The following is a 12234-nucleotide window of genomic DNA, read 5'->3' as shown; positions in this document are numbered from 1 at the left end:
AGAACCTAGAAGAGCCAAAACTATCTTGAAAAAGAACAAAGAGGGAAGATTTTAAATTCCTGGTGATAATTCTTACAATAACACTACAATGATCAAGACAATCTCATATTTGTGAAACAATCAACAAATAGATCCATAAAGAATTAAATAGTCTAGAAAGAGAGCCACATATTTATGCTCAATCTGATTTTTCACAAAAATGCCAATGCAATTTAATGGGAGAGTCTTTCCAACAATCACTTTGGTAAAACTGGATAATATGTGAAAACAATACACTCATACATGCAAATGAGGTAGCTAAAACTATAAGCCATCTAGGAGAAAACAGAGGTTATATTTGTGGCCAGGAAATAGGCAAATTTTGTTAGGATGCAAAAAGCAATAACTGTAAATTTAAATATTGATAATTTAGATTTCACCAAAATCAAAATCTTCTGTTTATTATAAGACACTATTAAGAATATAGACAGGCAGAGAAAGGAAAATACCCTATGATTTCACTCATATGTGGAATTTAGAAAACAAAACAAATGGAACATATGGGGGGGGGGGAGAGAGGGAAACAAACCATAATAGACTCTTAACAAAAGAGAACAAACTGAGGGTTGATGGAGGAAGGTGGGTGGGGGATGGGCTAGATGGGTGATGGGCATTAAGGAGGACACTTGTGATGAGCACTGGGTGTTGTATATAAGTGATGAATCACTGAATCCTACTCTTGACACCAATATTGCACTGTATGTTGACTAAAATATAAATAAACATTTTTAAGAGAAAAAGAATATAGATAGGTAATAGCTAGTAGCAAAGGGATGGGGAAGGGATTGAGATAAAAGTTCTGCCCTAATTTTTTATTCAGCACATATATCTTGGTCGTATCATCATGTCAAACATATAAATCTGTTTCTTTTTATGTAGTACCCCAACGTTTATCTCAGAATGAATATAATGTATTTAATCCATCAATTTTAGATGGATATTAGATTGCTTCTGATTTTTTCATTATAAAGATGCTACAAATATAGACCATATATATATAAGATAGACCATATGTGTGTGTGTGTGTGTGTGTGTATAATCTCTCTACACACACACACACACACACGGTCTATCTTTACTTGTGGGAACATATAAAACATTTGGTAAATATGTGTCATCCTAGGAATAAAATGATGGGATTGCTAAATCTGCATTTCTTGGCTTACTAATAAAGTTGACCATCTTGCCATGTGAGTTATCAGTCACTTATCCTTGATGACTTTGCTTTCTCATGGACATTGTTCACTCTTCTCATGGGTGATTCAGATTTTGTTATTAATTGAAATGAACTCATTGTTTATTAATTGGGAACCACATTTCTCTAGTTTTGTTTGTTTGTTTGTTTGTTTGTTTGTTTGTTTTGCCTTTCAGTACTATGTTTGGTATTTCCTGGCCATGAAAGATTTTCGATCAGGAGATGAGAGGTCCAATCCAAAACCATGATCAAGGCCAGTGGAGAGTTTTCCGAAGCACTACATGGACCTCCTTGTTCCTCAGGCAGTAGATGATGGGGTTGCACATGGGCGTGACCACCGTGTAGATGACAGATAGCACCTTGTTGAGGTCCATGGATTTGATACGGCTGGGACGACAATAAATGAAGAGGGCTGCTGAGTAGAAGATGCCCACCACAATCAGGTGGGAGGCACAGGTGGAAAAGGCCTTGCGCTGGGCAGCAGCTGATGGCATGCGGAGCACAGCCACCACGATGGCCAAGTAGGAGGCCAATGCTACCAACAGTGTTCCACAGAAGATGACAATGGCAGAGATGAAGTCCACCAGCTCCGTCAGGGCCACGTGGGTGCAGGACAGGTTGAGCAGAGGGGAGACGTCACAGAAAAATTGGTTGAGGACATTGGGGCCACAGTAGGAAAGGCTGGCAATGCATGTCGTCTTGGCCACCGAGACCAGCATCCCCCCAAGCCATGAGGACAAGGCTAAGCCCAGGCAGACCTGGGGCCTCATGAGCAGTGGGTAGTGGAGTGGGCGGCAGATGGCCACGTAGCGGTCATAGGCCATGGAGGCCAGGAGGGTGCACTCCGTGCAGATGAGGACTATGAAGAAGAAAAGCTGTGTCATGCAGGCTGTGAAGGAGATACGGTAAGGTCCAGTCCACAGCCCCACGAGCAGACTGGGCATGGTCACGGACACGTAGCACATCTCCAGGCAGCTCAGGTTGCCCAGGAAGAAATACATGGGCTTGTGGAGCTCGATATGACTGCAGATGAGGTAGATGATGAGCGTGTTCTCCAGGAGGGTCAGCAGGTAGAGGGTCAGGAAGATGGCAAACAGAACATCTCTTATATCTGGCCTTGTGGACAAACCCAACAAGACAAACTCCTGGACTCTTGTCATGTTGACCAACTCCAGGGACCTCTCCATCTGTGGAGGGACAAATAAAGTTTGTTGACATTCTGGTTTCTTCAGAGACACAGTAGCAAAAAAACATTGGGAATATGGTCACAGTACATGGAGACGCTAGGCACTTGGCTAGCCCAAATTCTGTTGGAAATTGACTGTTATACAGAAATGCCGAATAGATGTTTGTGAACGAAACTCTGAGCATGAGATCACTGTCTTTACTCTAATCTGTCTTACTAAGTCTGTGTCCTTATACAATTGGATCGCTTGAAAATTGGGGGAAAAACATTGGCCTCCCATGAGGTTGTTATAATATATAAATCAATTGATGGGAAATGCTATACCAAATAAGAAATTAGAATTGTTCTTATTTCAGTTCCCAAAAAAGTGCTTATTCTGGGTCATGTTTTTTCTTTCTTTGTATAGTCTGCATAAAAATTTATTTATTTAGTTTTAAATGTTTATTTATTTATTTTGAGAGAGAGACAGAGAATCCTGAGCATGCTCCACTCTGTCAGCACAGAGCCTGACTCGGGGCTTGATCTAATGAACCACATGATCATGACCTGAGTCGAAATCAAGAGTCGGGTGCTTAACGAACTGAGCCACCCAGGGGCCCCAATCTGTGTAAACATTTTGGAGTATTTTATAAGTCTGGAGTAGAGCAAGACTGTCATCTCTTTTGTTTGAAAATGTTTCTCTTCTTGGGGCGCCTGGGTGGCTTAGTGGGTTAAGTGTCTGACTTCGGCTCAGGTCATGACGTAGCAGTTCATGGATTTGAGCTCCACATCAGGCTCTGTGCTGACAGCTCAGAGCTGGAGCCTGCTTTAGATTCTGTGTCTCCCTCTGTCTCTGACCTCCCCTGATCACACTCTGTTTCTCTATGTATCTCAAAAATGAATAAACATTAAAAAAATTTTAAGAAAACGTTTCCTCTTCTTAATGCAAATTAACTTTGGGAATTATATTACATTGTAGGTCACCAGTGATGATGTTCAATGGACATGCCATTCATGAAAAGGTTGGAAATACCATTTATTGTATCAGTGTGTGTGATCACAAACACACATAGGCATTATTTCCCCACTGATAAGTTTCTGGAAGCTGAGGCTCACAGAAAAAAAAATTGTTAACGTAAACTGGAACACACAATCTCATAATTAAAACTTCCATAAGTCATTGAGCCTCTAGTATGCCTCAGTAACTTGCCATAAAGCCTACTTATATTTGTTGTTTTTGTGCCATGAAAGAGTATGGAGCCCAAACAGATAAATTCACTTGCCCAAGGCCACAGAGCCAGGACACAACAGCACAAAGAAGAAAACATAGCTGGGCCAGACGTCTATGTTGTGCCAACCCCTTTTCATTCCATTGTCACAATCAAGCCTAAAAAGTCTACCCTCAGGACATGGGTAGTAAAGAGCTGACAAGTGACCCAACCAGAGAATCTTTCTGACTAGAGGCTATCATTCATGGGATTCATTCAATAACATTCATTAGGCTTTCCATTCCATAGTAGGTGTTGGGAATACATGGATGAGGAAGACACAGTCCATGTCTGTGGTGAGCTGACTTCTTTTTTTTTTAATTTTTATTTATTTATTTTGAGAGAGAATGAGAGAGCAGGGGAGGGGCAGAGAGAGAGGGAGAGAGAGAATCCCAAGCAGGCTCCATGCTGAGCACAGAGCCCCATGAAGGGCTTGATCCTACAAACCGTGAGATCATGACCTGAGCTAAAACCAAGAGTCAAATGCTTAACCAACTGAACCACCCAGTCAGCACCCTATGAGCTGACTTCTTATGAGAAAGAGAGTCAATGAACAAACAAACCAATTTAAAAAAAGCAATTTCAGGTAAGAGGGGAGCCCAAGATAGGAGTTCAAGGCTACTTAAGCTAAAATAATTGAGGATAAACTAGTGATAGAAGGCAATATCTGCCAAATTTTCCTAAGAAAGATACCTAATATGCACATGAATGTTAGGGATGAAGGTGTCCTGAGACACAATCTCTCGAGTTATATTAGCAGGAATCTGGAAGAGTATCGGCATGAAAGAATTTGTTGCTATCATTTTCTTCTGGTTGAAGAGCACCAAAATTTTCCAAGAGGTCAGATTTGTAGATCTTAAGGCTTTGTACAAAGGGAGATATGAGCTAATCTAACCCTCAGAACACACAGATGTTGTGTACATTACTGCACATACACAGATTGGGCACCAAGGCTCAGGGATGTGACTCCACCAACCCGTTCCACGGCTGTCAAGCAGAAGTTTCACCCCAATAAACACAATCACCTTTCATTTCCCCTCCTCCCCAGTCCTTCCCCTTCACTGAGATTCTTCACTCCCCCTCTTTTTGGTTCTGCCTCTGATCTTCATTATCCCCTCATCCGTATCCCCTCAACAGGCATCTCGTCCACAAATCCTCTCCCGTGGCATTGACTTTCCTAACATAGGGCTTCAGATGAGCCAAGACATCCCTGGATAATCTGCAGCAAAACTAGTGAGTGCACTCCCAGAGGGTCACATTCGTATCCCGAATCCCAAAACTAGACATTCAGAGGTTATTTTATCTAAAAAATATTTGTAATCCATGAATTATTTGCTAACAGCTGTGCTAGGTTGGAAGCAGATAGGACGGTCAGTAAGAACTCATTCCTGGTCCTCAGAGGAATCTGTGTCAGGGAACTTTCTCTATCTGTTGCCTTGAGCATTCTACTTAACCTCAGCTGTATGTTAATAAAAAATATAATCATCTCTCCCATGAACTATATAAATTCTCTGCTGTGGGAAGAGGGGCAACGTAGTGTTGTGTTAAAACGGGCTCAGAGTTATACAGAAGTGGGTTTGAATCCTGTTGTTCTAAATGAAACTCAGAATTTCCCTCATGAGAAGGCTGGTAAAATCTCGAACAGTAATTATCTATTAAGTAAGGACTTTGTGTAAGAAGCAGTGCACCAATAGTGATGGCTATTTGGGCATGAATAAACCTGAGTTTTAGCCTCAAAGTGTTCGAGAACTTTCAAGCAGTGGAACTCTGGGAAAGTCACTCAATCCATTTAATTCTGCCTTGTAAATTAATATACAGTATGTGGATAACTACTAAGGTTATTAACTGAGAATTACTTCACTTAATATTTCTAAAGCATTCAGAGTCGATAGCTGGTATGCCATGGATATTCTATAAATAAATTCTTATAAAAGAAAACCTTTCGGGGTGCCTGGGTGGCTCAGTTGGTTGAGCATCCAACTTCAGCTCAGGTCATGATCTCACCATTTGTGGGTTTGAGCCCTGCTTCGGGCTCTGTGCTGACAGCTCAGAGCCTGGAGGCTGCTTCGGATTCTGTGTCTCCCTCTTTTTATGCTCCTCCCTCACTTTCACTCTGTCTCTCTGTCTCTCAAAAATAAATTAAAAAAAAAACATAAAAAAAAGAAAGAAAACCTTTCTGTCGTTCCTTGTCCTCATTCCCCCAAGAATAGTATTTGGTCTCCTCATGTGATGGTCTCCTCAACTACAGATCCATTCTTGCTGATGCTGCTCTTAGAAGAGGTTGAGATGCTCAGGTGAGTTCAGCTCCTCTTACCTGGAGGAGGAAATGCCAAGGAATAGAGTCACCATTCAGTCTATGTTGGAAGAAGTTGCTCCTGGACCTGAATGGCATCCACTCCTCCCACCCTTGTTTCTCTTCGTGGTTCTGGATGCCTTTCGTTGCTGAGATGACTATCCTCACAGTGAGAAGGAGGCAGGAAGGCCAGCTTAAACTGGAGCTCTGGGCCTCAGAGACCTCCCCCAGTCTCTGAAGATTTGGAGAAAAGTTGGTGTGAAAAACACTTTTACTGATATTCGCTTAAGGGGAGGAGAAACCTCAGAGCCACCCTGAGTTCAGGCCATCGTACATTGGCTGATTTATTCCCAAATACCTGGTCTTGTGTTTGGATCCTGGGGCATGAAGATGAGTGGTAGGGGCACCTGGGTGGCTCAGGTGGTTGAGTGTCTGACTCTCGATATCAGCTCAGGTCATGATCCCACGGTCGTGAGATTGACCCCACGTCAGGCTCCACACTGAGCATGGAAACTGCTTGGGATTCTCTTCCTCTCTCCCTGTCCCTCCCCTGTTCATATTCATTCATTCTCTCTCTCTCTCTCTCTCTCTCTCTCTCTCTCTCTCTCTCTCTCTCTCTCCTCCCTCCCTCCCTCCCTCCCTCCCTCTCAAAATAAATAAATAAACTTAAAAAAAAGATGAGTGGTAAACTGTTCCTGCCTTTGGTTGATAAGTTTGGTTATGGAAACACATGTTCATAACATGTACTTGTTCTGAGAGGAGATAATGTATCTGAGGACCACAGAAGTGGACTTTCCAGTAGAAATTGGAGGCTAAGAAAATGCTGGCCATTGAAAGTAGGGGCAGGAATGGATATCTGCATGTCCATATTCATAACAGTATTATTCACAATAGCTGAAAAGTGGGAGTAGTATCAGTGTACATGGAGGGAGGCAATAATGAGCAAAATGTGCTGACAGCTCAGAGCCTGGAGCCTGCTTCGTATTCTGTGTCTGTCTCTCTCTGCCCCTCCTCCTCCTCTCTCTCTCTCTCTCTCTCTCTCAAAAATGAATAAACATTAAAAAAATAATCCCAGATGCCCTTTCCTAGCTGTGTGGCTTTGGGACGATTTTGTCTCCTCACTGAGCCTGTTTCCACACCAGCAAATTGGAGCTAAGAAGACCCAACCCACCATGTTGTCAGAGCAGGTGTTAGTTTCTGGGGATATCTGGGCACGTCAGACCTGTATCCTGCCATTTCTCTCAACACTGGGAAGTCAGTGAGAGGCATGGAGCCTTTCATGCACAAAGGTGTTGAGGCTGATAACTCAGTAAGCATTTGATGGGTTGTGAACTACACTTCTCAGAGTATGGATGGGGTCACTAATTATGGAATCTTTAGTTTCTTCAAGAGACCTCACCCACTTCCTTTCTGTGATTCTGGAGCCATGACCAAAACACATCCCCACCAAGTAGTTACTAAGCACTTGCTTGTATATCTCACATGAGGGGGAGCTTATCACCTTTCATGACAGCCTCTCCATCCTCAGAATTTAAGAATGATTCCTTGGGGCGCCTGGGTGTCTCAGTCAGTTGAGCATCCAACTTCAGCTCACGTTGTGATCTCATGGTTTGTGAGTTCGAGCCTAGTGGCAGGCTCTGTGCTATCAGCTGCTTCGGATTCTGTGTCTCCATCTCTCTCTGTCCCTCCCCCTCTCAAAAAATAAATATTTAAAAATAAAAAAAAATAATTATTACAAAGATCTCCCCAGCAGTATTCGTATACATGGTTGGCAGGACTATAAACTGGAACCAATTTTTTGGAGTACACAGTGGCTATATCTGCCCACATTAACACTTAGGAGTTTATCCTACTGATAGATGTGCATGTGAACTCAAAGGTCTGTGTATGGGGTTAGTGAGAGCTGAGCATTATCTTCAAGGATAGAAGATTGGAGAGAACCTTGGTCCACTGACAGGACTGGGGAAATGCACTATGTTGTATGCTTTTTTTTTCTATTAAATAGTTTTTTAAGTTTATTTATTTTGTGAGAGAGAAAGCACGCTGGGGAGGGCCAAAGAGAAGGAGAGACAGAATCCCAAGCAGGCCCTGTACCATCAGCACAGAGCCCGATGTGACGCTTGAACCCACACACTGTGAGATCATGACCTGAGCTTAGGTCAAGAGTCAGAGGCTTAACCTACTATGCCACCCAGGCGTCCTGCATTATGTTGTATTCTTTTTTTTTTTTTTTTTACATTTTATTTTTTATTTTTTTTAACGTTTATTTATTTTTGAGACAGAGAGAGACAGAGCATGAACAGGGGAGGGGCAGAGAGAGAGAGGGAGACACAGAATCTGAAACAGGCTCCAGGCTCTGAGCTGTCAGCACAGAGCCCAACGCGGGGCTCGAACTCACGGACCGCGAGATCATGACATGAGCCGAAGTCAGACGCTTAACGGACCGAGCCACCCAGGTGCCCCTACATTTTATTTTATTTTATTATTTTTTTGAGAGAGCAACATTAAAAAAATCTTTTTTATAATTTACATCCAAATTAGTTAGCATATAGTGCAACAATGATTTCAGGAGTAGATTCCTTAGTGCCCCTTACCCATTTAGCCCGTCCCCCCCTCCCACAACCCCTCCAGTAACCCTCAGTTTGTTCTCCATATTTATGAGTCTCTTGTGTTTTGTCCCCCTCCCTGTTTTTATATTATTTTTGTTTCCTTTCCCTTATGTTCATCTGTTTTGTCTCTTAAAGTCCTCATATGAGTGAAGTCATATGATATTTGTCTTTCTCTGACTAATTTCACTTAGCATAATATCCTCCAATTCATCCATGCAGTTGCAAATGGCAAGATTTCATTCTTTTTTATTGTCAAGTAATACTCCATTGTATATATATACCACATCTTCTTTATCCATTCATCCATCGATGGACATTTGGGCTCTTTCCATCATTTGGTTATTGTTGATAGTGCTGCTATAAACATTGGGGTGTATGTGTCCCTTCAAAACAGCACACCTGTATCCCTTGGATAAATACCTAGTAGAGCAATTACTGGGTTGTAGGGTAGTTCTATTTTTAGTTTTTTCAGGAATGTCCATACTGTTTTCCAGAGTGGCTGCACCAGTTTGCATTCCCACCAGCAGTGCACAAGATATCCTCTTTCTCCGCATCCTCGCCAACATCCGTTGCTGCCTGAGTTGTTAATGTTACGCATTCTGACAGGCGTGAGGTGGTATCTCTTTGTGGTTTTGATTTGTATTTCCCTGATGATGAGTGAAGTCAAGCATTTTTTCATGCGTCAGTTGGCCATCAGGATGTCTTCTTTGGAGAAGTGTCTATTCATGTCTTTTGCCCATTTCTTCACTGTATTATTTGTTTTTGGGTGTTGAGTTTGATAAGTTCTCTACAGATTTTGGATACTAAATCTATATGTCATTTGTCTGATATGTCGTTTGCAAATAATCTTCTCCCATTCCGTCAGTTGCCTTTTAGTTTTGCTGATTATTTCCTTCGCTGTGCAGAAGATTTTTATTTTGATGAGGTCCTAGTACTTCATTTTTGCTTTTGTTTCCCTTGCCTCCGGAGATGTATTGAGTAAGGAGTTGCTGTGGCTAAGATCAAAGAGGTTTTTGCCTGCTTTCTCCTCGAGGATTTTGATGGCTTCCTGTGTTCCATTTAGGTCTTTCATCCATTTTGAGGTTATTTTTGTGCATGGTGTAAGAAAGTGGTCCAGGTTCATTTTTCTGCATGTCTCTGTCCAGTTTTCCCAGCACCACTTGCTGAAGAGACTGTCTTTATTCCATTGGATATTCTTTCCTGCTTTGTCAAAGATGAGTTGGCCATCTGTTTGTGGGTCCATTTCTGGGTTCTCTATTCTGTTGCATTGATCTGAGTGTCTGTTTTTGTGCCAGTACCATACTGTCTTGATGATTACAGTTTTGTGGTATAGCTTGAAGTCTGGGATTGTGATGCCTCCTGCTTTGGTTTTCTTTTTCAAGATTGCTTTGGCTATTCAGGCATTATGTTGTATTCTTACAGTGAAAAACTCTACAGCTCTTCCTGAAGCCACATGGGCAAGAATGGTATTAATACATGAGAAGCAAGGTGTACCAACTGTGGAGAATATGCTATTGTTTCTATGAATGGCAGGAGAGGTTATATATTTTTGTATATATGCATGCAGATGCATATGCAATGAATGTTTCTGGAAAGACAGACAAGATTCTGCTAACAGTGGCTGCCTCTTGAGAGTTTCAGAGGGGGCAAAGAGGCAAGAGACATTTTTCATCATATATCCTCATAATATTTTTTAAACTTTTGTCCATGGACATGTATTTTGCTTCTAAAAATTTGCTTCTTAGACATTGAAGAAGGAATGAAAGCCCTCCACAAACAAACTTGCTATAAAAACATTTGATCCAATTATATGAGGTATCTAGAGGAGTCAGATTCATGGAGGCAGAAAGTAGATGGTGGGGACCAGGGGCTGGGGGAGGGGGAGGTGGAGGTGTTTATTGGGTACAGAGTTTTAATTTTCAAGACAAAAAAGTTCTGGAAGCTGGTTGCACAACAATGTGAATATACTTTACACTACTGAACTGCACACTTAAAATGGTTAAAATGATAAAATTTATGTTATGTGTATTTTATCCCAATAATATAAAAAAACTAAATATATTTGAAATAACATAAGTATGTTCAAAACAAAGAACATCCTCCAGAAACCAATGCCCACTTCAACATGATAACCAGGATTTATAGTTTGGCCTTATATCCTTCAGATTTTTTGTCATGTACATGAAATGCTTTCTATGATTTGACTCCTACTATAACTTCATTTAACACTTTGGAATCAGAAAAAAAGTAGGTTTATGAATATGTGATTCTACGTAGATCATCCCCATGGATGTTTGATGCATCACATACACAGACATAGTTTCATTTTGAAAAAAAAAATTGGTTTTTAATTACATTTTGAATTTTAGTGTGTTTCATCCACGGAGTATTTTTCCATATTCATTAAAATGTTCATAATCACGATTTTAGTAAGTGTGCAATGTCTTGTCATATGGTGTTGGCAAATAATGTTATACAATTCTGAGTTACCTAAGTGACATGAGGAAGTATTCTTTGTAGCCAAATGAAGTAAGTAAAAGTACTTGCCTCACAGGCTTGTGGTGTGAATGAATGAAGCTGATGCATTAAATATCTTATCACAGGCCCTGGCACCTAGTAAGCACTTGATTATTGTCATTACTATGTGATCAAGTGGTATTTGATTTTTTAGAACTTGAGAGAGTGCCACAATGGACATCTTTGTATGGGAGTGCTGTGCTTGTTTTCTCTTTTTAAACGAGTTATGGTGAAGAAGGATTGAGGGCATGAGGAGGAACAGACGAGTGAAGGAGGAAGCAGGGAAGGAGGGATGGAGGAAAGGAAGGGAGGGAAAGAGGAAGGGAGGGAGGAGTTATTTTACAGCTATGGGATGTAAAGTTTCCTGGAAGGTCAGCCAATGCTCTTCATTTTTGGACCAGAAAAGGTGATGCTCAGAGAGGATCAGTCTGCCTAGGTGACCCAGTGGTCCCCTTGCCCCACCCCATGCTCATTCTATCATCCTGGTTTGTAGGGTTATCTTCAGATGATGGATGAAGCAGGAAACAGAAGCCCAAAGACCTTCACCAACTCAGAAGTCAAAGCGGGGGCTTCCACACCTCCTGCCTTCAGTCAGATCCTTGAAGAATCACCCTTTTTTTCCTGAATAAGCAAAAGATGCTTTGCTCCCAAAGAAGACTCTCAGAAACCAGTGCATCCACAGCTGAGAAGCTTGGCTGAAGGAAGCCTCAACAAGATAAAGCTTCTGGCCAGGGAACTTGAAGCTGTCATTCTCCCCGAAGACCTCAGAATCAGGGCTCATTATCTACCCTCTGTGCCAATCTGGGGGCAGTGCGGACACAGCCCTTCCATTCTATCCACCCCCTCTCTCCAGCTGAAGAGGAGTATACCTCTCCACGGTGCAAAATTCCAGTTCCATGGCAAGGGTGCTTGCTGTGGGCCAGGGTGTGAACAAACGGGTCCTCTTCTACTCCTCTGGTGAGAGCACAAACTGATGCAGCCAAGTTGGTGGGCAATCAATTAGACAGGTTAAAACAAAAACTTGCCTTCCTTGATGCAAATCAAACCCACAGTGAGATACCATTTCACACATGCTATGTTGGTTATCATCCAAAAAGGGGGGAAAAGAAGAGATAACAAATGCTAGAGAAGATATGGAGATGACGATG

General features: G+C 41.8%; 2 protein-coding genes across 2 annotated transcripts in view; both read right to left on the bottom strand.

Annotated features, from left to right (window-relative positions):
- Positions 1–1442: 1442 nt before the first annotated feature.
- On the bottom strand, positions 1443–2458 carry LOC102970411 (olfactory receptor 5-like). The gene has a single exon (XM_007080602.2). It carries the CDS (start codon positions 2419–2421, stop codon positions 1483–1485), a length of 939 nt encoding a protein of 312 aa, XP_007080664.2. The 5' UTR covers positions 2422–2458; the 3' UTR covers positions 1443–1482.
- Positions 2459–5845: 3387 nt separating this feature from the next.
- ZIM2 (zinc finger imprinted 2) overlaps positions 5846–12234 on the bottom strand; it is a 75157-nt gene continuing 68768 nt past the window's right edge. The window contains exon 7 of the mRNA XM_042970672.1: positions 5846–5981. Coding sequence (XP_042826606.1) covers positions 5958–5981 — 24 coding nt within the window. The 3' untranslated portion in view covers positions 5846–5957. The remainder of the gene's footprint in view (positions 5982–12234) is intronic.

Source organism: Panthera tigris, chromosome E2, assembly GCF_018350195.1.
Source record: "Panthera tigris isolate Pti1 chromosome E2, P.tigris_Pti1_mat1.1, whole genome shotgun sequence".
NCBI classification, from domain to species: domain Eukaryota; kingdom Metazoa; phylum Chordata; class Mammalia; order Carnivora; family Felidae; genus Panthera; species Panthera tigris.
The sequence above is the reverse complement of the archived record's forward strand: the minus strand, read 5'-3'. Positions and strand labels throughout refer to the sequence as shown.